Source organism: Crocodylus siamensis, chromosome 2, assembly GCF_052110815.1.
Source record: "Crocodylus siamensis isolate JL-2025a chromosome 2, ASM5211081v1, whole genome shotgun sequence".
NCBI classification, from domain to species: domain Eukaryota; kingdom Metazoa; phylum Chordata; order Crocodylia; family Crocodylidae; genus Crocodylus; species Crocodylus siamensis.
The window spans coordinates 93,896,939-93,921,581 of NC_143396.1; the positions used below are offsets into that span (position 1 = coordinate 93,896,939).

A 24,643-nucleotide genomic window follows, 5' to 3' on the forward strand; every position below is an offset into this window, starting at 1 on the left:
GCAGTGGCAGTAGCCACCCCATCCCCCAGCGGGCTTAGTTTAAAGCCCGGTAGAGCAGGTCAGCCAGCCTGGCTGAGAAGAGCCTCCTCCCCAGGGGGGAGAGGTGGAGGCCATCTCTTCCCAGCAGCTCGCTGCCTCTCTCGCCAAAGAGCGGGCTGTGGTCATGGAAGCCAAAGCCTTCCCGATGACACCAGCTCCACAGTCTTTGGTTCACTAAGGAGAAACTCTACTGGGAGTGATTGAAAACCTAATTGTTCCTAGGTTATTGTTTTTCCTGGAGCACCCATTTTTGCTCTGGGAAAAAAATTCTGAACATCTGTATACTGTCCTAGGAGCAGCAACTCTCCCAAGAGAACCTGAATGTCTGTACATAATTTAATATTTGATTATAAACAAAACTGTCTCTTTGTCAAATGGTAATACTTTTGGTGCTTTGTAGGTCAGTTTCTTATTGGAATATTAATTAGTGATGCTGAGTCATTTACAAAAAGTACCCAAGTACTGTTTCCTGGAATAGACATGATAAAAAAATCCCTTTTGTGGATGCACTGCACTGCAGAGAGGCAGTGGCCTTAAGTCTCTTTCTCTCTTGGTTTCCCCTAGAATCTCAGTGCTCAAAACAATTTGACTCATCCCCTGGACTTTACATCTAGGAAAGCCCCTGAACATAGTTCCTCTTCTGGGTGAGACAATCTTAAAATATGCCCTGACCATTAATTACTCTTTTGTGGAGCTGTTTTGGATCATGGAAAAGGTTTTGCTTCTCAGAGAATGTTGTAACCTACACAGTCCTCTTAATTACTACCTGGGTACTGTGAGTTACAAGTCCTAACATAACTGCTTATTGTAATAACAATATCTTCTTGATGCACTTTTTATAAGTTGATGTACATAAAAGGTGGTTCTGATTTTCTTTTAATGTATTGACTTAAAGATCAAGGACGCCTTATAAAAAGAAGCCTCTATATTACTAAGGAACTAACTTTCCCTATTAAGCCTGCCAGCATGTCAGATTTTTTATCAAATTTTCTTTAGAGGTTACTCATTCATATTTATAATCACCTCCTTATTCTCAAGCAGCAGTGCTATCTCTAGCAACAGCTTTACTGTGTCATTAGCTTTGCAGGTCACAGCATTTACCAGAGTAGTAATGAAACTGTACTTCTGCTACTTATTATAACAGTGTGGTCAAGGAAACTTAAAAAAGTCCAGGAGATGGAACTTGCCACTGCCATTTATAAAACTCTCAGGAAGAAGTGCTAGCAAGTTGTTTCCTTAATGAAAGCATCAGTGAAGATAAATCCCATAGATAGCATATATAGGACCAACCTGGTTTCTTGAGTGCTCCTGGAATACATGATGAAAGTATTACAATCTCAGTCTTCAGTATTCATTTAGATATTTTGTAGCTTCATGGAAAAAGCCTTGCAGATGGCTTGGCTAAGAGAACTGAGGGAGTTTCACTGTCCATCCTAAACAAAGAGGAAAAAAGAGTTGGGTTAATTATTTTTATGGTGTAAGAATTTCCCCAGGAAGAACTGTGATAGTCATTAGTCATTTGAAAATATTCCTTGCTAGTTGAAGAAAAATTTTACTTAGACAATTTCCAAATGTTTTGTAACTGCACTACATACATTTTTTACATGCAAGAAAAATGGTAATTTAAAAAAAAGGGAAATTTAAAAAGGGAAAAGAAAGCCTTTTAATTGAAAGTTATTCTGGCAGAAACAGAGCTGCAGTTAGATGTTATAACTATCTTTTAGTGTATGTCATCATAAAATAATAACATAGTTCCCTTAACATTAGATAGGACAAGAAGGTCTTGCTGTTTAGAATATTAGCTTTCCTTATTCAATTTTCTGTTTTGAAATAAAAACAAGCAAAGAAAAGAGGTGGTTTTTTAGTTCGTATTTTGTCTCAGAATATATTTACATTGAATTCTTGGAGTTTGTGGGGATGTACAACATCTCTGACATCTAACTTCACCTTGTCATCATCTCCCTTGTTTTCCTACAGGTGTGAATGGAAATAAATTCTCAAGCTCTTCCACTATTCTTGAGAAATATAAAGTGGGAAAGGTGATTGGAGATGGCAATTTTGCTGTAGTAAAAGAATGTGTTGAACGGTGAGCAGGGAAGCTATTCATTTTGTTAAATCTGTTAACTGCTTGTTTAGTGCTGTTTATTTCACCAAGTTAAACATTGAATGTGTAGTAATATATTTAAGAAGAGTGCATTTTTATAGGTAGATGAAGTTACATAGATATGAAATGTATGTGTATGTATATACATAATATGTACAAGAAAACAATGAATATTTACAAGAACCCATGAAACAATACAAAAATAAAATGAACTGGATAAAATTTGGCTTATTGAGAGCTAACAACGATTGAGGGGAGAGAAGAGGAGTGAAAATAAATAATCTTTACATGTCTTTGACAATAATTGAACAACATAGATGACAACAGAAAAACAAATCTAGTACCAGGCTTTACCATATCACTGCTATAAACAACTAATCCCTGTAGCAGTATACTGAATACAGTACAACCTTACTGTGACAAATCTCCATGGGATGGTAAAAAAAGTTCATTAAAAGAGGGTGGTCAATATAATAGGGTTAGTCAATTTGTTGCATCTAAAGAATGAAAAAAAAATGGTTCCTCCAGCTAGGATTATTTAAAGCAAGGTTTTTCTATAAATGGGTCTTGTCATAATGAGACTGTATTATATCTAGCTCTGCAAAATTAATGCCTGAAGTAAAACTTCTTTCCCCAAAGTTGAAGCATCCTCATATAGCTCAAACTCCTCTTATAGAAGTAGTTCAGGGAGTATCTCATGTAGCCAGGTTTGGGGTTTATTGATCAAAAACAGCACCTTAAACCTGGCGGGTACACAGATTACAAAGCACTGGTGTAATGTGCTCCTAGTCAGATACTTTGTTTAACAAGTAGGCTTTCAATTTTACACCTATTTCAACATTTGTTTTTATGCCCAAAAGAGAGAATTCATAGCACACTTGAGGTGACAAAGGGGTGAATTGCAGAAGAGATGGCTATACAGATAGAGATGTAAAAGAAGAAAGATGTCTTGGCTGCTACTGATATCTGCTTATCCTTCAACAAATGGAAATTTTATCAGACTCCTACCTTGCAGATACAAGTACAAATGATGTGTAAAGATTCAGTACCAATCTTTGCTGGGGCTTCTGGTCACTTCTTTTACTTTCCCACTTCCATTCAACCTTATCAGATCGGGTCTCAGCCAGCAGGCTTGAGCACCTATCCCTTTTCCTGGTCCCTTTGAGTTCAAGTGACAGTGGCTATATATTTTAAATATAGCAAAGTTCACATCTTAGGAATTAAAATGTTATTTAGTAGCGTGTTCATCCAGATACAGAAGATTATGCTCACATGGGATCATGAACTTTCTTCACTGATTTAACATTTCCATAGTTTTCTACCCTTGAAACTTATAAATTTTAAAATAATTATGGAATACTTATCATCCTCCTGAAGTGGTGCATGGTTCCCTCTCCATTAATCAAGGAGCAAGGATGAGCCTTAAACATATGGGCTAGGGACAGACATTACACATAAACCAGTTTCAGTGATCAGAAACTGGTTTAAACCTGTAACAGAACAGACATTCAGTGCACATAAACCAGTTTCAAAATGGCCAAAACCAGTTTGAGATAGATCTGGTTGAATGTAGTAACAGACTTAACTGATTTGGCTCAAACTGATTTATGCAATGTCTGTCCAGGACCTCTTGCTGGTTTAAGATAAACCAGAAACCCCCAGCATCCCAGCATGCTCTCTGGGCTGGATGGGGCTCTCTGCTTCAGCCGCAAGGCTGACCCCAGCCCTCCGCTCTCTAGATGGAGCCGGGACCAGTCCTAGTAGAGATATTGGCGGGCATGGCCCCATTAAGGCAAAGTGGGCAGGGAGGGGGTTAACTCTTCCCTCCTTCCCCGCTTCCCCCACCGCAGCTTTGGTCAGCCTGTCTGTTAGGGAGCAGAGAGGAGGGGGCTGAAGAGTGGCCCCTGGAGCTCAGAGACCCCAGCTGCAGGTAAGGGATGGAGGGAGGAATTAACCCTTCTCCCTGCTCCCTTCACCTTAATGGGACCATACTGGCTTGGTTGTCCAGCAGAGTGTGGAGGGGCACTCAGTTCCATGCTGGGAGGAACTCTTCCCCCTCTTCCTCCTTCCCCGAGAGGGTCAGCAGGAGTGCAGAGCTCACCAGAGTTGGGTGTGGGTGTGTGGAGTGTGAGAGAGTGTGCGGGGTATAGGGACCCCGACACACTTCCCTGATGGCGTGCAGCCCCTGTGGCCTGACAGCAGCAGCAGGCAGGGAGGTCAGGGCACTCATGCCTGGCACAAGCGAGGCTCTGGCCAGCACTGCATGGGGAGGAGGGAGCAGAGCTCTGCTCCCTGAGCCTGCAGCTCCAGCACTCATAGTGGGGGAAGCCCCGCAATGGAGCCAGCTGCTTCCCCCGTTCCCTGCTGTGCAGGTCCCAGCACTCTGCCAGGAGTGATTTCATAGATTTCATAGACATCAGGGCTGGAAGGGACCTTGGGAGATCATCGAGTCCAGCCCCCTGCCCAAAGGGCAGGAAGTCAGCTGGGGTCATAGGATCCCAGCAAGATAAGCATCCAATATACTCTTGAAGGTGTTCACTGTAGGTGTGTGAACCACCTCCGCTGGCAGACTGTTCCAGACCTTGGGGGTTCGGACGGTAAAGAAATTCTTCCTTATGTCCAGCCTGAAGCGGTCTTGCAGGAGTTTGTGACCGTTCGACCTAGTCATCCCTTGGGGCGCTCTGGTGAACAAACGTTCCCCCAGATCCTGGTGGTCACCCCTGATAAACTTATAGGTGGCCATCAGATCACCCCTGAGCCTACGCTTTTCCAGGCTAAAGAGTCCCATGGCTCTCAGCGTATCATCGTAAGATCTGTTTTCCTAACCTCTGATCATGCGCGTGGCTCTCCTCTGGACTCTCTCAAGCTTCTCCACATCCTTTTTGAATTGTGGAGCCCAAAACTGGATGCAGTACTCCAGCTGCAGCCCCACCAAGGCCGAGTACAAGGGGAGAATGACGTCCCGGGATTTGCTCGAGAAGCATCTATGGATGCAAGCCAGCGTTTTGGTCGCTTTACTAGCCGTAGCATCGCATTGCAGGCTCATGTTCAGCTTGTGGTCAATGATGACCCCCAAGTCTCTTTCTTCTGTAGTGCTATCCAATGTAGCACTGCCGAGCCTATAAGGATGCTGCAGGTTTTTCCTCCCAAGGTGGAGAACCTTGCATTTTTCAGTGTTTAACACCATCAGGTTCTCGTCTGCCCATTTGCTGAGCTTGTCCAGGTCAGCCTGGATCACCCGCCTATCTTCTGGCGTGGATGCTTTGCCCCAAAGTTTGGTGTCATTGGCGAACTTGGCCAGTCCACTCCTGACTCCAATGTCCACATCATTGATGAAGATGTTGAACAGTATGGGTCCAAGGACAGAGCCTTGAGGGACCCCACTGGTCACAGGGCACCACGATGAGTGACTGCCATCAATTACAACCCTCTGGGTCCGACCACGGAGCCAGTTTCCCAGCCAGCGGATCGTGGTGGAGCCAAGGCCACAACTGGCCAGTTTGGCCAAGAGGTGATCATGGGATACCAGATCAAAAGCTTTTCTGAAGTCAAGATATATGACATCAATCTCTTCTCCCTCGTCCAGGTGATAGGTCACCTGGTCATAGAAGGAAATGAGATTGGTCAAACAAGACCTACCCGCAACAAACCCGTGCTGGGTATCCCTTAGAATGTTAGCCTGGGCCAGTCCATCAAGGATGGCCTCCTTAATAAACTTTTCTAAGATCTTCCCCAGGATAGAAGTCAGGCTAATGGGCCTGTAGTTAGCCGGATCCACTCTCCTCCCTTTCTTGAAGATCGGCACCACATTGGCCTTCTTCCAGTCTTCAGGCACTACACTAGAGCACCAGGAGTTTTCAAAGATCTGTGCCAGGGGCTGGGCTATGATGCTCACCAGCTCCTTGAGTACCCTGGGGTGCAGATTGTCAGGGCCAGCTGACTTGAAGGTATCCAGCTTCTCAAGGTGTTCCTTCATGAGGTCAGCATTTATGAAGGGTAGGGGATCCCCATCACCCGGATCTCCCTGTCCTATAGCAGGCATGGGCATCCCATGGGACTGATGAAAGACTGATGCAAAGTACCTATTTAATAGGTTGGCTTTTTCCTGGGCATCAGTTGTCAGTTGCCCCATCTGGTTTAGCAGGGGTCCAACGTTGCGCTTGCTTTTCCTCCGGCTCCCCACATATCTGAAAAAGGACTTTTGTTGTCCTTGATGCTTGAAGCTAGTTGGAGTTCAGCTGCAGCCTTTGCTTTCCTGGTTTGCTCCCTGCAGGACTGGCCCAGCGCAGAATAATTCTCCTTGGAGGTGAATCCCATTCTCCATCCTTTGTAGGCTTTCCTTTTTAGCCGCAGGAGGTCCACTAGGTCTCTGGAGAGCCAGGAGGGCTGCTGTGCCTTCTTGCTGCCTTTCCTCCGTGTTGGAATAGATTTAGCTTGTGCATTGAGGATCGCTCCCGGGGGGAGAGCTGGAGGCCATCTCTTCCCAGCAGCTCGCTGCCTCTCTCACCAAAGAGCAGGCTGTGGTCATGGAACCAAAGCCTTCCCGATGACACCAGCTCTGCAGTCTTTGGTTCACTGCGTGGATCCTCCTCTCCCTCTGCAGGAGGGAGTCTCACCTCCTGCTTCCCCATAGAGTCCAGCACGGGGCTTCCCCTTTGCAAGCGAGGAGCTCCAAAAATTCCTGGAGCTAAGGAATCTAATTACAAGTTATAAAGTCTCATCATAGTCTTAATTGCTCATGGTAGATCTTTCAAAGATACCTCTGCTGATTCATGAGGACGGATATCAGAACAGGCTGGCTACTGCTGCTCAGCCTCTCTGCCTCTCTTCATGGACTCAAGTGTCTTGTTATAAGTAAGAATCCCTATCTCTCCGTGACCAATCCTGGAGTTTCTCAGGAATCTTATCTAGCTAATTCCACCCCATTGCCTAAGCAAGTGCTGGGAGCCAGTGCACCAAACTGTATAAGACCCTTTCATCTCAATGCAGGCCATTGCCACTTAAAGATACACTCTTCTAAGCTAGCTCACCTAAATTTCTCTTTGCTTTTCAAAATAACTTTCAAAAGTCTAGGCATCTACATCCTGGAAGTTTATATTTGCTTCACTTTATCTACAAAAGCAAATGTCCCTTGGGCAAAGGAAATAATACCAAGTAAAATAGCACTTGCAGATAAGCAAGCCAGACAAAAATAGAAATGCCTTCCCTTACAAAATCTGGCAAAGGCAAATAGCAAATGAAATCTGACAATTGTGGATCCCTCCTTTTTGTTACAAGATTCCCCTCAGCTGACAATATTAATTTTAAATGTTTATGTTGGAAATGTTCATAAGAAGAAGTCCTTTCCTCTTCATAAGATTGTGATTTTTTTGTCTTTTGTTTTTACTCTTCAGAGCCTGTTTTACAAATGTCCAAGGCTTGTGTGTTAAGGAGTATGGAGTTAGAGGTATTACTTCCTAAAGCAAACCAGACATTTGATCCCACTGTACATAGTTACTACTTTAAAGCACCTTTTGTGACATATTACAGAATGCTGGGATTTAGGCTTATCCTGTCTTTCAACATTAACATCTTAATTCCTAAGCAACTGAAGAACAACTGGAGCTCTGGTTTCCAAAAGCTTTCAGTAGTCCACTGTGGAAATCACTCTTTTCCTTTTTGGGAGATTTCATGCAAATAAACAATACAAAGTTCTTGTAATAGCTATAAAGAGATTATGTTCTCAGCCATTTCATTTTGCAGAAAACTACTTGTAGGAGAATCAAGTTATAAAATGTGACAATCTTTTATGGTGCAAAAGCTCAAACTTGTGCACTTAATGCAACCTGTAAACTGGGTATATTGAATTTGTTGTCTATGGATTCAGCAGCTCCTGTAAAATGTTTTGAGATCTGAGGATGTAGGATAACATTTTCAAAAATATCTTCATCCTCTAGTTACAAAGGGAAACAGTATCTAGAAGTTAGCTGAAAACATGCTCTGTATAGAGCTCGACCTTCATCTCTGCTGCCTTCAGTGACTGGAGGTGTTGAAATCTTTGGATCAGAAATATACCACAGTAGCTGATAATACTAAAGGGGAAGGAAATGGTAGTCATGAATACTCATAATCTGATTGTCGTTAATTAATACCTTTCAATTCCTGTTATTATACCACGCAGGAGCCCTAGTTATAAACCAGAACCTTATTGTACTAGGTGCTGCACAAGCAGAATAAAAAGATGGCCCCATCCCAAAGGGCTTACAATCCAAGTGATTTTAAGAGATGACAGATGGATATAGGCAAATGGACATGGGAATACAAGGCAACATTGATAGTGCAGGTCAGACTGCTAGATAGTGTTATCAGCACACTAGCACCACAACCATTGTCAAGGTTAATATGGAAACAGTGTTTTAGTAGGATATGAAGTCTGTTAATGAGGTAGCTTTGCAGGTGTTCATGGGGCTCTCCCATTCTTGTACAACATAGCATGTGAAAATGTTGAACAGTTAAATGGATTTTACAGTTATTTATTTGATTATGTTTTTGCATGCTTTTAGGTAGATTACTTGAGTAGCATAGTAAACAGTTTTGTTGAATTATACAGTATCTGCTATACAGGGCTACATGGATCTGCTTAAGGAGATAGTCTTCCTCAAATGCCATCTAGACAGAATTTCTTTTTCTGTGCTAGGCTGGATCAGGTTGTAACTATGACAACGTAGCAGACACAGCTGCACCTTCAAAGAAGAGATCCTCTTACAGCAGTGCTCACTGTGAACCTTTTAATACATGAATTAATGCCTCCATTTGTAAGGCATTACACTTGATTAGATGTATCTGAAGCAAAAAAGTATGGTTAGAAATGTAAAATGCGTACCTAAGATTATGTAGAGAATTCTGGTTTTACAGCAAATGTGTGTATTCGTACAAGATACATTGCAACAGGGCTGTGATCCTCACAAGGGCCTGTAGGTACTGTTGCAATACAAAAGGCAATAGTTGTAATAATGGACTTACTAGATTTCTCATAGTATTTAATATATTTACAGAATGCCATTCATAACTATGAGGAGTAATGTTTCACTCCTAGAAGAGGCCAAAGACAGGTCATTCTTCTTGCTTTTCATTTCTTCCAATACTTTTTTGCCATGGAGAATCATTTGTAAAAACTCTTACCTTAGCATTTACTAAAAACAGACCACCTCTCTCTCTCTAGTGGTTTGTTTGTTTGTTTCCAATCTGTCAAATTTCTTTACAGATGTTGGTTGCAGTGGATTTTACATGGTAGTTCCAAAAAACTGAAGAAGTGCCTATTAAATCCTCTAAGAGTTTAGAATAATTGCCATAGAACTTCTACATTCCTTGGGACTTTTCCATAAAGGCTGTCATGTTCCAGGTTTTTTAGCTTTTTGCTGATTACCCTATACATGAGTCATCTAACAAAGCTTTGGTCCTATCTTCCTATCTTTATTCAATGTGATTTGAGGTGGATGGTTTGGAGCAAATTTTGCACCTGGCATTTAATACAGTGGCATAACATTATATTTGGTCTTATTAGAGTGAGTCACCACTCCGGTCCTGGGATTAATGAACAAAGCAAAGTAGGTAGTGGTAGTCAGGGCAACAGCAGGCATGACTGTCAGTGAGAAAAAAGAGAAGCAAAATGAAATCAGTTCTGCCATCAGTTTTGTCAGCTGTTCCCAATATTGAACAGATTATATTATGATGACATATATTCTTAGAGTTAAGCAGAAACAGGTACTTAACTAACTTTTCTCTTATTTTTCTTGTTAGAGCCACAGGAAAGGAGTTTGCTTTGAAGATCATAGACAAGGCTAAATGCTGTGGAAAGGTAATGTAAACCCATTTGCAGGCATAAAAAAGTACCAAAAATAGCATTCACAGCTGCTAATTAGTAAAAAATGGTGTGTTTGGGTTTTGTAGAACTGTGACTTTTCAGAAATATCTGTTTAGCAGTGTTATCCTCCACCCAAAATGCAAAACCCAAAATTGTTAGCACTGTTAGTCTGTCAGATCCTAGAACAAAAAAAAGAACTAAACAATTTGTCATCTCTTTTATTTGAGTAACAAAGGAAAATGCAGTATTGGGACAAAATGGAATAGAAAGAGAGAACACCACAAGGTATTGATGGTAAAATCTTTGGGGGAAGAAATGCATCTCTGTGCTTGTACTTCATCTAGTGTAATGGGGCCCCAACACTGATTTGGGCCATTGGAATTGCCTACTATATTATGACCAACATCAACAGTAGTAATTATTTTAACCAAAAATGTATTGAGATTGATTCCTATAACCTATGGTTACATCATCCTACTTCATCTTTTGGGGGCTAAGGACTGCGAGAGTTTACCCATATTTTGGCAAGCAAAACAATTTAAAACATTGGGAAAAATAAGTATGAAATCTCTTTATTCTGCTTTAAAAATGCTGCTTTTCCTCTGATTTTGCCTCTCTCTTACAATCTGTTTTCATGTATATGCAAATGAATTTTTGGAAGCAATGTTTTGATGACCATTGACATCCTCTTCTCCCTTAAAGTTGTGGTGATAAATTTAAAGTGATTAAGCTCGGGCTTAACCATTTGGGAACTACATCAGACCACTCCACTGTCCTGCTCCTCTTTTAATCCTGTGCAGCACAAGCACATTCTGTAATCAAGGCCTATGACTTGGGAGCATCATAGCACCAGTCAGAAGAAAAGTGTGTGTACTTCTTGCCTGTTTTGTTTTCTCACAAGGGTGTACTTTTCTTGCCCATTTTTTTTCTCATAAGCATGTAGGACTTTGAGAGCCTCTGCCTCCATGCCTGTTCTCTCCCAAGATGTTTTTTTTCAGGTGGTTTAGCCATTTCCTAAGGTGCTCTTCTCTAGTGGGTTAAAAAGAGCAGAGTACACATGCTGCCAAAAATGGATCAGACTAGTAAATCCAGGGTTCTGTTTCATTGTTCTGTCTTAAATTGTTGAACTGATTAGTGTCAGTGCAATGTAATTATAAATTACTCTGTCGTAGTACTTTATGGACTATTTAGCTAATTATACTTGTACGTTAAACAGGAAGGTAGCAGCTGTAATGGTATGTGGGCATCAGTGTAATGCCCTGTCTGCTTTGGTGCTTTATTTTTTCAAGTGGAGGACTTTGAGTAGAAGTGCATTATCTGCCCAAACTAATTTATTAATTGTAAATTGTCATGAGGTTGACATTTAAATTTTGCTCCACCTCATCAAATAAATACAAAGAATTAAGATATAGTAAGAAAAATGTAATGACTAACAATGCTAGAAATGTGCCTCTGAGATTGAAATGTTCAATTTGTTTTGGCTCTGGAGGAAAGCAAGCTTTACATCTTAGATAAGCCATTCTTTTTAGTGAAGTAAATTATAACTTTTGGGACTTGCAGACCTCATGCCAGTTAGAAGCTTTGTTTTAACTTTTGCCTGAGATGGCTTCCCTAGGAATTTAAGTTTACTGTGTTATATAGATGCCAGTAATGCATAAAGCATAAATTGGAAGACTAGAGAGAAAGCAAATTGGGATTGCTTAAATCAGGATAAAGATAAGTAATATTTGTATCTAATACTGGAATCTAGAATAAATGTACTATTTTTTTTCTTTCATGAAGCCCAGTTAACCATATTTTAATAATGCTCCTTCCTTCTAAAAGGTAACGGTCACCCATGTTTTTAATAAAATGTCTTCACACATTTTTTCTTTTCTGCAAAGCCCATTTGCTTGGAGCAGGCTTATGTTTTTGAATGACAGGTCTTCCAAATTGGATTTTAAAGTTGTGACCCAGTTAGCCAATAGATGTTACAGCTGCACGCTGATAGGATGAGATAGATAACTGGCATGTGGGTCAGGACCTTAGACCTTTAGATGAAACTAATCATTTTTACTGCTATGTAAAGAGATTTTTGACAAAATCGCAAGGCATCTGTACTTAACCCTGGAGATAATGGTGAAAGGTTTTCAGCCACTGTTCACATGGAGTGTATCATAGAGTGTGTATGTCTACTTCCAAGGCTTCCATTTGCAAATTCACAAGGCACATTTTACTAGTTTAGTGTGCTTAATATACAAGCTAGTCCAGACACCTTTTGAGGTGGTTTATCATCTTCCAAAATACAAATAGCTTTCTGTTTTAGATAGAGACTTGTTTGTCTTAGGACAGGAAAGAAAGTGTGTGCCTTTCTTTAATCTTCAGTATAAGGAAAGGAAGGTATCTTGAATTAAAAAACAAATGAATTAACATAGATCTAACTATTTTAAGGCCTATGTACTTTCATAAAAGTTAAGGCAATGAAGAAATAAAATCCAACTCTGTCATATCTAGTGACAAAATAATTTAATTTAAATAGTAAGTGAATGGCAGGTTCAAAATCAGAACCAATTACACAAAGCACAAACAATAACAAACCCCAGTAAATTGGGAGCTCTTTTCTTTGTGAAATACAGTCTGTGAATGAGAGAGTGGGTTTAGTTTCAAGTTAAAATATGTTGTTTTACTGGAATATGAACAGTGTAGCATAAGATTTGATAGATTGTTCAGAAAAAGCAGAGAAGCAAAAAAGCTGGCTAAAAAGCACACCAAATGAAAATGTTGTTGGGTCTTTGTTGCTGATTTTTAATTTTTTTCCCCTGATTTCTCTGAATGTCTTACTTGACAGGAACACCTGATTGAGAATGAGGTGTCCATACTGCGCCGAGTGAAGCACCCTAATATTATCATGCTGATAGAGGAGATGGACACTCCTACAGAGCTCTATTTAGTGATGGAGTTAGTCAAGGTAAAGTAATGTCAGTAAATCTTCTTTGGCATTTATGTCTACTTAGTGTGAAATGTAGAATGATTCCTGGATCATTGTGGTCTCAGGAGATGTAATCAGATGGGCATTTCAGTGGGAACTTTTGTCTTTCATCATGCATGTGCTGTTGTTAATAATCACATACTTTAATAGAATTTGTACCGTTTCATATGGAAACAGTGCAATTAGAATTAAACTATCATACTATTCCAACAGGCACATATACTAAATAACTTACATGTTCCCAGGCACATCTAGAGACCTTTTTCTTCAGCTCCCAGAAGAAACAGGTCTACTACTTCCTTTACTACTCCTCTCCAGTTGCTGGCATTAATGGCCACTGTCCTTTACCTTCCGCTGACCAACAGCTACATGGTGCTACTATACTTGAATACGCATGGAAAGTTTTCAGTGCCAGCAAACTAGAAATTAAGTGTTACACTGCCTCCTTCTGAAAATTAACAAACTAATACCCTCATGAAGTTCTTTCGTGGGCAGAATGAGCCTGTTAAACCACAGTTTTTTGGCATACATAGCAGCAAAGCAGGCAGCGTAACTTGTAAAATCGTTGTTAAAGGAAAGAGCTGAAAGTATGCAGAAGAAAACAGATTAAAATTCTTGAGGTAGTGTTATTTCAGTATAAGTTTTTTTTTTCATCAACATATAGAAATATTCTAAAATGATCCCAAGACTTGTGTAATTAGTAGTACTTCCATTTTGCTTGTTTGGTGATGAGATAACTAGTATCTATCATTTGAGTTGGAAGTTTTCGTCAAAGCAGATATTATCAAATCATATCAGTTGAAGACCCCTTCTTCAAACACAGACACACATATGCATGCAAATTCCACTAGTTTCAAAACTGTGATATATGAGGGTGTTTCAGAAAGTAATAGCAGTTTTGAAATAAAATCATTTTGTGTGCAGTGGGTGGAAAGCTACATAGTAGCAGAGAACACTGATGGCAGCATTGTTGAACTCACCCAGCATTTACGACTATGACATCAGTGTTCTACACAGTTGTAAATGATGAATGCATTCAACAATGCCATCATCAGTGTCCCCTGCTGCTGTGTAGTTTTCCACTCACTGCACACAAAATTATTTTATTTCAAAATTGTGTTACTTTCTGAAACACCCTCATACTTGGAGTACAGATGTATATATGTCAAAAACAGCAGCCACATTTTTTTTGATCAACATGTTAGATATAAATGAATTTAAATCAGCTCTTATCTGAAAACTTAGCTGCAATCAAGAACTTTTTTCATAACAGTTGCTAGAGGGAAGCACTCAGTGAACATCCGTATCTTTTGGCTCAGTCCTACTCTGAGTGCTCCATTTCTTCTCCTTTCCTGAAACTGTTTTTATGTGGCAGTTGTTTTTCATTCCTAGGACTTCTTATTTTATAAATGTAAAACAGAACTCCAGACTCCATATATGTTTCCTAAATTACTGCATCTTTCGTCTGTGCTGCAATGCTTGGAATTCTACCCACTGCTGCCTCAAGTCACTCCTACAGTTGTATCCAGGGAAACCATGACAGGGGCATCTATTTAAACTAGTGGAAACACCACTTATGTGAATTCAAAAAGGAAAAATAAAAAACCCTCTGACAAATGCATGAACTACACTACATTCAACTAGAGACAGGCTCATAAAGCAGAATATAGACTCTGTCACTTACTGTATAGGAAAAGAATGTCGTAGCATCTTGCACTTTTATTTTCCTGGGTCAGCCTTATTTATTGATTGTTTCATTAATCTTTGCACTGTATCTGACTTGTCATTTGCTGTAATTAATGATGACCCCTCATAAGGACAGGCTTCTCTTTGTGCTAGGTAGTGTGTTTGCGAATAGCAAATAACAGTTTATATGTACTCTGGAAAATGTGTAATATGATAGAGAAGGCTGTCAAAGGTTGGAGGAAAGTAAGGACTGTTCTCATTTAACTGAAGGGGAAATCCAGTACAGGAAGGTCAAGTGATATGTCCAAGATCATTCACAGGAGGGCTGTAGTACACCTGAGAATTGAATCCAGATGTTCAGGCCCGTACCTGGGACACAAGATTATCCTTCCTTCCTGTGATCTGTATTGATGAGACTAGCACTTGCACTTCCTGGTACAAGTGCTGGAGAGGCCAACTACAGACTGTGCTCTTCATGACCTGCTGCTTGCAGACAGGGAAGAATTGGTGGAGAATGTAATAGTAGATGGCAACCTGGGCAGCAGTGACCATGAGCTGATTGAGTTCAGGATCCTGAGGAAAGGAAGGGTGGACAGCAGCAGAGTAAGGACACTGGACTTCAGAAAAGCAGACTTCAACTTGCTCAGGGAACTCATGGACAGTATCCCCTGGACACCAGTCTGAGGGAGAGAGGAGTCATGAGAGCTGGCTATACTTTAAAGAAGACTTACTGAGTGTGCATCCTGATACACAGGAAGACTAGCAAATATGGCAGATGATCAGCTTGGCTTAGCAGGGAACTCTTCAGTAAACTAAATTACAAAAAGAAGGCTTATAAGAAATGGAAACGTGGACAAATAAGTAGGGGTGGGTATAAAGGCATTGCTCAGGCATACAGGGATGAAGTCAGGAAGGCCAAAGCGCAATTGGAGTTGCAGCTAGCAAGGGATGTGAAGGGTAACAAGAAAGGTTTCTACAAGTATGTTGGTAGCAAGAGGAGGATCAGCGAAAGTGTGGGTCCCTTACTGAGTGGGGGAGGATGTGGCAAAGGCTGACGTGCTCAATGCATTTTTCACCTCAGTCTTCACATGCCAGGTCAGCTCCCAGACTACTGCACCAGGCAACACAGTTTGGAGAGGAAATGAGCAGCCAACAGTGGTGAAAGAACAGTTTAGGGACTATTTAGAAAAGCTGGATATATACATACATGGGCCTAGACGGGATGCACCTGAGGGTGCTGAGGGAGTTGACTGATGAGATTTGCAGAGCGATTGACCATCGTCTTTGAAAACTCATGGCAATCAGGAGAGGTCCTGGATGATTAGAAGAGCACAAACATATTGCCCATATTTAAGAAAGGGAAAATGGAAGATCCAGGGAACTACAGACCAGTCAGTCCTTGGAAAAATCATGGAGCAGATCCTCAAGGAATCTATTTCTAAACCTTGGAGGAGAAAAAGGTAATTAGGAACAGTCAGCATGGATTCACCAAGGGCAAATAATGCCTGACCGATGTAATTGCCTTCTATGATGAAGTGACTGGCTCTGTAGATGTGAAGAGACTAATACCTTGATTTTAGCAAGGTTTTTAATTCAGTTTCCCACAACAGTCTCACAAGCAAGCTAAGGAAGTATGAGCTGGATGAATGGACTGCAAGGTGGATAGAAAACTGACTGGAGCAACGGGCTCTGAGGGTACTAATCAACTAATCAATGGCTTCATGTCTAGTTGGCAAGTAGTATCAAATAGAGTGCCCCGGGGTCAGTCTGGTGCCAGTTTTGTTCATTGTCTTCATCAATGATCTGGAAGAGGATATAGAGCGCACCGTCAGCAAGTTTGCAGATGACACCAAGCTGGGGGAAGTAGTAGATACACTGGAGGGTAGGGCTAGAATTCAGAATGACCTAGACAGATTGGAGGATTGGGCCAAAATAAATGTCATGAGGTTCAACAAGGACAAGTGCAAACTCCTGCACTTAGAAGGGAACAATCCCATGCACCAGTGCAGGCTGGGGGCTGACAGGCTGGGCAGCAGCTCTGCAGAAAAAGACCTGGGGGTTACAGTGGACAGTAAGCTGAGTTTGAGCCAACAGTGCACTCTTGTTGCCAAGAAGGCTAACGACATATTGGGCTGCATTGGTAGGTGTGTTGCTAGCAGGTCAAGGAAAGTGATTATTTCCCTCTCTTCAGCACTGGTGAGGCTACATTTGGAGTACTGTGTTCAGTTTTGAGCCTGCACTACAGAAAGGATGTGGACAAATTGGAGAGAGTCCAGCAGAAGGTAACAAAAATTGTGAGGGGGCTGGGGGAAACTGGGCTTTATATGAAGAAAGATTGAGGGAACTGGGCTTATTTAGTCTAGAGAAGAGGAAACAGAGAGGATTTAATAGCAGCCTTCAACTACCTGAACCAGGGTTCAAAAGAAGATGGAGCTAGACTGTTCTCAGTGGTGGCAGATGACAGAGCAAAGAGCAACGGTCTCAAGTTGCAGCAAGGGAAGTTTAGATTAGCTATTAGGAAGAATTTTCTCACTAGAAGGGTAGTAAAACACTGGAACAGGGTACCCAGAGAGATGGTGGAATGTCCATCTGTGGAGGTTTTTAAGCTCCAGCTGGACAAAGCTTTGGCTGGGGATGGTTCTGCATTGAGCAGGGGTTTGGACTAGATGACGTCCTGTGTCCCTTCCAATCCTGATTTTCTATGATTCTTTGATAAGAGGGTATTCCATATGATATATAACTCAGGTCTTGAGTAGACCTCTGGTGCAGAAAATTTACAGTTGCCTTTTCTAACCTCTCTTCAGCATCGTGAGCTCTCTGATTTTTCCTGTTGTTGCTTAAAACATTTTCCCTTTCTTTAGGGTGGAGATCTATTTGATGCCATCACCTCTTCAACAAAGTACACAGAACGAGATGGCAGTGCAATGGTCTACAATCTGGCCAGTGCACTGAAATACCTCCACGGCCTCAACATTGTACACAGGGACATCAAGCCAGAGAATCTCCTGGTAGGTTATTCATTTTGCCTTGCTTTCTATCACCTCTTTCTTCTCAACTGTGCATAGTTGTATGTAAAGTTTGAGCAGCAAGGCAAATGAGCAATCACATATGTAGAAGAAATATGAATTTAGAATAGCTATTTATTAAAAAAAAATGTTTTTCTATGAAATTTTAATCAGCCAAAGTGCAAAAGTGCACCAGGCACCAGACCCATTATTTTATTTGCATTTTGATTGACGTCCACAATAAGTACAAACATTCCTTCACAGACAGTGAATTAAAAAAAAATGGATTAATGAATTGTTGTTGAAAGTAGGAGAGCTTGGCTCTTCTCAGACATCTCAGGGTTATTTGAAATAGATTCCTTTCCTTCTGTTCCCATCTTTGGTAAACCTTTTTGATGACTTTTCGATCCTAGCTATAAACTTTGTAAGTACACTTATTTTCCTCTAAAGGAATTATATTTCATTTCCATCAGTTACCATCAGGGGCATAAATATCTACTGCAGTGTGCCTGATGACAGAAAATATCATAGACATAGCTTTATGAGCTCCAGGTGGACATTGTCAGCGGAGCAGAAGTGTCTGATTCTCCACTGCTTTGCACCATGGCTGTGTGAAGTATGCATAAAGTTACTAGGACACCACTCTTTCCTTTGTTTATATCAGAGATACCATTTAATACTGTCATTAAAACAAAAAAACCCTCTGGTTATTATTGTCAATTTTGTTAACTGTTTAATGAGATTGCACTGATAAAGATGGACTGATGGCTCTTATTTCAGCAGCAACATTCAAACAAACACAAAGATAAGGCCTGGAACCTGAGTACCCATTGCATATTTCAGTAGTCTGTTCTTACTCAACTAGTCCTGTTAACTGCAGTAAGAGAGAATTTCCAAGATTAGGCGCACCCTTTAGCAGGTGTGTTAAACCTCCAGATAAACAAGTTGGAAGGAAAAACACATCTTCAGGCCCTACTAGATATATTTTCATGATTGGGGTGATTGCATTGGGTTGTTGAGCAGTGGATCAAGAGGTCTGATCTAGGCTTTCTGTTATTATTTGGCAATATATTAGTTGTGTGTGTGCACACTATGGCTTTTATTTTTATACAAAATATTAATTTGCATGAAGTGGCAAGCATGTTTATATAGACACTTTTCACTTTAAAATGAAGTGACAAGTTAGCAGGTGAACTGATTTTTTTCTGTAAATACTACCAACAGTAGTTTTGAGATTTAAGGAAGGAAGAATGCAAGAAACTATGGCCCTGTCTTAAAAAATGCAGTCAGTCTGAACACAGCATGCTTATTTTGATCAAGTTCAGCAGAATATGTTCATGCACGACAAATAAAAAGGGGTGCACAACTTCAGTGGCCATCCACAGTTGCACCATAGTTGGTCTTGTTCATTTAAAAATAACATGGTGGCATCAGGAATTTGGAGGGGATGGAGCTGAGACGAATCTAACCCTTTAAGCCATCATTAGTAATCAAATCAGGTATAAATAGGCACAAGTGTCCTTTTTTCCTAGGCCTAGAAAGTCTAAAAAGATTAGTCAACAGATGCAAGTTGTATTCACTGTGATTGACGCCACATGCATGCTAAGATATCCTACTAGTATTGCATGTCAATGTAAATAATTGCTGTCAATTGCTTCTTGTAATAAGAAGTAATTCAGCTCTTTTAACATGAAATTACCCACTTGTCTGATTTGCATTCTCTTTATTGGCCATATCCTCATAAATACAAACTGTGTCAATCATGACAGATGTGTAGTTATACCAGGGAGCACAAAGGTTTCCATTAGTGCTATGAATTATAAGAGCGCAATGCCCTAGGAGGGCTGTTTACTTATTTGAAAAAACCTAATGATAAATTCAACTTTTCTCTGGAGAAGCTGGAGTCAGTCCATATAGTTACTCCTGTCTAAACCATGATTAACACAAAAATTGTACTTTGCAAACAAAACCAAGATTTATTCACTTTGTGTACCGTATCGTGACTCTTTGGATTTGTTACTTTGTCACATTTTGAGGGGGTAGGGTAGACGTAAATCTACATTCAAGCCATCAAAACAGCATGTAAACATCAAATGCATTCAAGAAAACTCCTAGGAATTTAAACATGATTTTTCAATAGAGTTACCCAGTGTTGAGAACTCGCTAGGATGTCTAAATTTGAAAGCGACATGGTAGAAGATTGGTCTGCCATGAAATTACCTTTCAGCATGCGTAACTTGTGACTAGATAACATGCTGAATTAGTCAAGACTTCAGCACAGGGTAAAGTTATAACAAACGGTCCCATTTAAATTCTGGGCTTTATCCACTACAAATACATTTCAATTTTCCCACATATTCAGAATTTCTCAACACCTTACTGTTTTTCCTCCCTAGTCACTAAGGGCTAAATCATGGTCTAACATAGGTACCTACATGTCACATGAGGGCTAATAAAATAGCCTCCTTAACATTGATTCTAGGTACGTTGTGATAAGGCAGTGCACTACTACTTTTCTCCCTGGAGCAAGAAAGCAAGTAGTGGGCAGATACTTGACCTTAACCTGATATTCCACTAGCCAGCACAACTGATGAGAGACATTAGTGTCTCCTAGAACACTCCTTTGGGGTCCTGCATCTTACACCAGGTGGTTCATATGGACATGTGTTCATATCTCCCATCAATGTTTTGTGAAGTTTCAGTCATTGGACTATTAATTTCAGAGAACAAATCTGATGTTCATACATTAAGGTGTTTTAGAGAAGACTCCTATCTCCAAATACAAATGACAATAAGCCAATACAATCCAAACATTAGAATAGCAAGCTTTCCAGTCATGAGGGAAAGAAGAATCACCATTAAAATCAAAATAATGTTAAATAATACAGAAAAAGGAGGAGTTTATCAGTAATATGTGAAAATCCCAATAATCAAAAAATGTTTTCATCAGTAAAATGCGTTATTTCCTGAAAATTAGTAGCTGTATTCTAGTCATGACTTGGAGATTAGTGGGTTAGTTCTGTTTATCATTGTGGAACTTGGTGGATCAGAATTGTCTGTTACAGTTTTGGCACTTCTTGGGCGCATCTACATGACACTGTTTACACAGCACAGCAGACTAATTTGCTGCTCAGTAAAGCGTCACTGTCTACATGCACATGGCAATTAGGGTGTAATAGACTAATTTACAGACACTCCTGTCAGATACAAGTGGTATTTGACAGTGCAGTAAATTACTGCATTTAAATGCACCTCTAGGCGGTTATGTCAGGATTAGTTTATTCCAGCTCAGTTTGAGCCATAGTATATTCAGTCACATTAACTGTGTGTGCAGACGCACCTCTTGTTATTCAAGTTTCTAATTAGTTTCAGACGTCAGTGTAGGTGGTATCTGGATGGAGGTAGTTGGCCTTATCTCCGTTTGAGGACAGTCAATTTAACTTCTGTAGAGTATATATATCACTGGCATTTAGAAGCAATCCAGAAGGGCTGGATAGTTCCCCTTTTCTAGGTGTGCAGTGACAAGATCGGAACAAGGAGGTTGGGGACATGTGACAGATGGAAACATCTGGAGTAGATGGTTACTTTCTTGGGGAGGACATGTTAGATTTTCTTTTTGTTTGAACACCTTCTGTTTGAGCATTATTCTTAAATAAAACTAAACTTGCCATTTAGTGCTTTTTTAATTTGTTATTTAGAAATGTCACCTTTTTTAAACAGCCAATCACATTTTTAGAGATGGTGATAAATAATGTTTTTGGGCTCTTTTCACTGGCGGTCTCTTCAAAAATCAATCAAATAATTAGTATTATCCTAGACTTGTATGGACAATCAGTGATCTAGCTATCCAAAATTGGAAACAAACTTATTTGTTCAATTCTGATCATTGCTTTTTAAACTCAAAAGAAGAAATTGAAAAATATGATTTTTCTTAAAGCTTCTAAGTAATTGGAAATCATAGTCAGTCCGTTCTATAAAAATCATTTAACAATTTATTTTAAATGCTTCTGCTGAGTTGCTTGTAACACTTTTGCAGATAAAGTATTTTGCTTAACTCACACTGTTTCCCTGTTGCTGGCTGCATTTTTATTTACTTAATTATTGCTGCTTTCATTCATAATCATATTCCCCCAGGAGAAGAAAAAGTGGAGCTGCCATGGTCATTACTTTAAACAGATGACCCAATTTTGGCAACAATTAAATGGTTGTATTTTCTGTCAGATGCACCAACCCTTGCAAATGTATACCTGCATAACTACCTATGAGTACTGTAGTTCCAGGCTTCATTAAATTTAGTTGTATGAGTAAAGGCCCATAATTGCACAATTGGGCTTCTAGCCCTGATGGCTTGCACTAATAAAAAGAGGACAGAAATAGGCTCAGTTGTATGGAAAAAAATAAGACTGGGCATTAGTTAAATAGGTGATGGAGCTGAAGAATAAGCTACTGCTTAAACATTTTTACAGACTACAAGATGTGTTCTATGCCTGTCTGAGCATAGAACACATGGACCAAGGTTATTTAGGAGTTTTTAGCTCCTGTTTGGATCAGGAATAAAGTGCAGTGCTTTAACCATCACAAGATTTTCCTGAATGTTGGTATAGTAGTTCAAGGATGGATAAATATTGTGTCCTAAGTTGTTGTACAGATTGTATTAGAGGCAGAGTAAATAGGTATTACATCAGTTTCATGACCATGAAGTAGTTAGAAGTAAGAGCAAAACGAAACTGGTTCTAGGTTCCTCTGGAGTTGTTGAAGGCAAAACAGAGCAAATTATAATTTAAAAATTGTGCTGGATTTTTCTGTTTTCTCGAATTGAGCCTTATCCTATCAGAATGTCTTGAGGCTGAAAGTTAAATCAAAGCAGTAGAGGTAAAAGTATGCAAGAACTAAAGAGAAAAATCCAATGCAGTGGATAGCAGTGGAGGATCTCTCTTCACCCCACTTGATAAGATGGATAGACTTTGTGTTTTTACCCTTTATTATACATGAAAAAAATTCTCTAATCCTTTATATGTTTCTGCTAACTCTAGGTTTGTGAATATCCTGATGGAACAAAGTCCTTGAAACTAGGAGACTTTGGGCTGGCCACTGTGGTTGAAGGACCTTTGTATACAGTCTGTGGTACACCAACGTATGTGGCTCCAGAAATTATTGCAGAGACAGGGTGAGGATACATAATTAAAACTTTTATGTTGTGATGTGCAGAATAGATCTACAGTATACTAGAGTATGTGGATGGTGAGTTGGGTCCAATCAGTACAGTACACCAAATCCTTTGACAAAAATACATGTGTCTTTTATATACAAAACAAAAAATTATTGGTTTGTGTGTAACTTAGCTGTAGCTGGATCACTTCTTTAATTGGGCAGAAGGCAGTCTCTCTCAAAAAATCTTCAAATTAAATCATAGTTCCCTTGAACCTTAAGGGGGCAGTAGCAAGCCTTAATTTAGATTCGCCACAGCCAGGATATTCCCTCTATTAACAGTGGTGAAGTTCACTGTCACATGGTCAAGAGCTAATAGACATTGACAGCAAAGGGACCTGATTCAGAGCTTGTAGATTTGGATTTACTGTTTGAAAAAAGAAAAAAAAAAGGCAACCTTTGCCCTACAGTTGTTCTAACCTGCATGTTTAAAAAGAAAGTCTCAGTTCTTCATCCTAGTGTTATTTGCTCATGAAGGAGACTGGGGTCTTGTTGCCTACTCTGGCAGTATCTGGGAATGTTGCAGAAAGGGTGCCCTCTGTGGGAAGCCTTTCCTTCCCTTGCTTTCAGCAGTGGTCTTGGTTTAATGTGGTCTGATGTGGAGATGAATCTGAATGCTTGTAGAAGGTGGGTAGCCTTTTATATGGAGCCTTGAGAATTGCAAACTAAAAAATATGAAAAATATGAGATCCTCTGGCCTCTCTGAAGAGTCCCTAGAAAAATAATGATCAGATGTCCCTTTAAAAATGACTCTGTATCATTACATAATACCACCTAAAATCCACCGGTATGAAAGACTGAACGTTCTGAGAGTTACCTGTGCAATTTTTCAGGGTGTATTAATTGAATCACACAGTGTTGAACTTGAATGACATATTTGGAAGCCCATGCATGTAATACATTCCCATGTTTTTGCAGATATGGCTTAAAGGTAGATATTTGGGCTGCAGGTGTGATCACATATATACTGCTGTGTGGATTTCCACCTTTTCGCAGGTAAGTTCCCTTTTATTTTAGAACAATGCAAACAGAAAGTGTTCAAACAGAAAGAAAATGTAACCTGTCCTCCTCAAGAAAGTGACCATCTGTTCCAAATGTTTCCGCCAACCTCCCTTGTTCCTTTTCTAACCTATTTCAGCTGTCCCTAATTCAGCTAGAACCACTCCATGCCCTTTCCCCAGATAGCAGTGTTCAATATTTTTGTGCTCAAGGGATGAGTGAAATACTTTCTGTAATAAGGGGGGCAATTGGTTAAGTAGCAGGTGTGCCTTGATGCCATAATGTGTGATGAGGATAGCCTTCTCATCCTACCTTTTTACAGAGTATATGTATTTTTGCCCTCTAGTGTATACAACAAAAAGTACAGCTTCTTGGTAACTGGAATAACCAACCAGTGACTGCTTCCCAAAGATCAAAAGAATCTGTGTAAATGTTTTACCTCTATAAAATGAGATGTCAACTGTTCATAAACTTGGTGCCAATTCTGTCAAAGGTTTTGTAATCAAGAAGCTGTGCAGTTAATTTGCATGTAACAGTATTTATATGTTTTTATAATAATGTTTCTTTTTTCATTAGTATTTATGTGTACATAAGGATTAAAATATTAAGGAATGTACCTGGAATTTTTGAAAAGATGTAATTGGACATCACATTTTAATCACAAAGTTTCAACTTTATATTTAGTATATGTCATATCCAATGCCTGTGTTTATACAAAGGAGTTGTAGCTATATACAAATTGGTGCATAGATTAGTTTTTACTAAAATGGATCATTCTCTCTGTCCTTAAA

The 24,643-nt window shown here is 39.9% G+C and overlaps 1 protein-coding gene across 7 annotated transcripts in view; it reads left to right on the forward strand.

Moving 5' to 3' along the window:
• The window catches only part of DCLK2 (doublecortin like kinase 2), a 160,410-nt gene that overhangs the window by 109,045 nt on the left and 26,722 nt on the right, over positions 1 to 24,643 (forward strand). For all 7 annotated transcript variants that reach the window (XR_016440775.1, XR_016440773.1, XR_016440774.1 and 4 more), the window contains 6 exons: positions 2,017 to 2,125; positions 9,923 to 9,980; positions 12,814 to 12,933; positions 17,502 to 17,648; positions 22,679 to 22,812; positions 23,772 to 23,849. Coding sequence is in view for 4 of the 7 variants with exons in the window: in XM_090036370.1 (XP_089892496.1) it covers positions 2,017 to 2,125; positions 9,923 to 9,980; positions 12,814 to 12,933; positions 17,502 to 17,648; positions 22,679 to 22,812; positions 23,772 to 23,849 (646 nt within the window). In the remaining 3 variants the exon portion in view is untranslated. The remainder of the gene's footprint in view (positions 1 to 2,016; positions 2,126 to 9,922; positions 9,981 to 12,813; positions 12,934 to 17,501; positions 17,649 to 22,678; positions 22,813 to 23,771; positions 23,850 to 24,643) is intronic.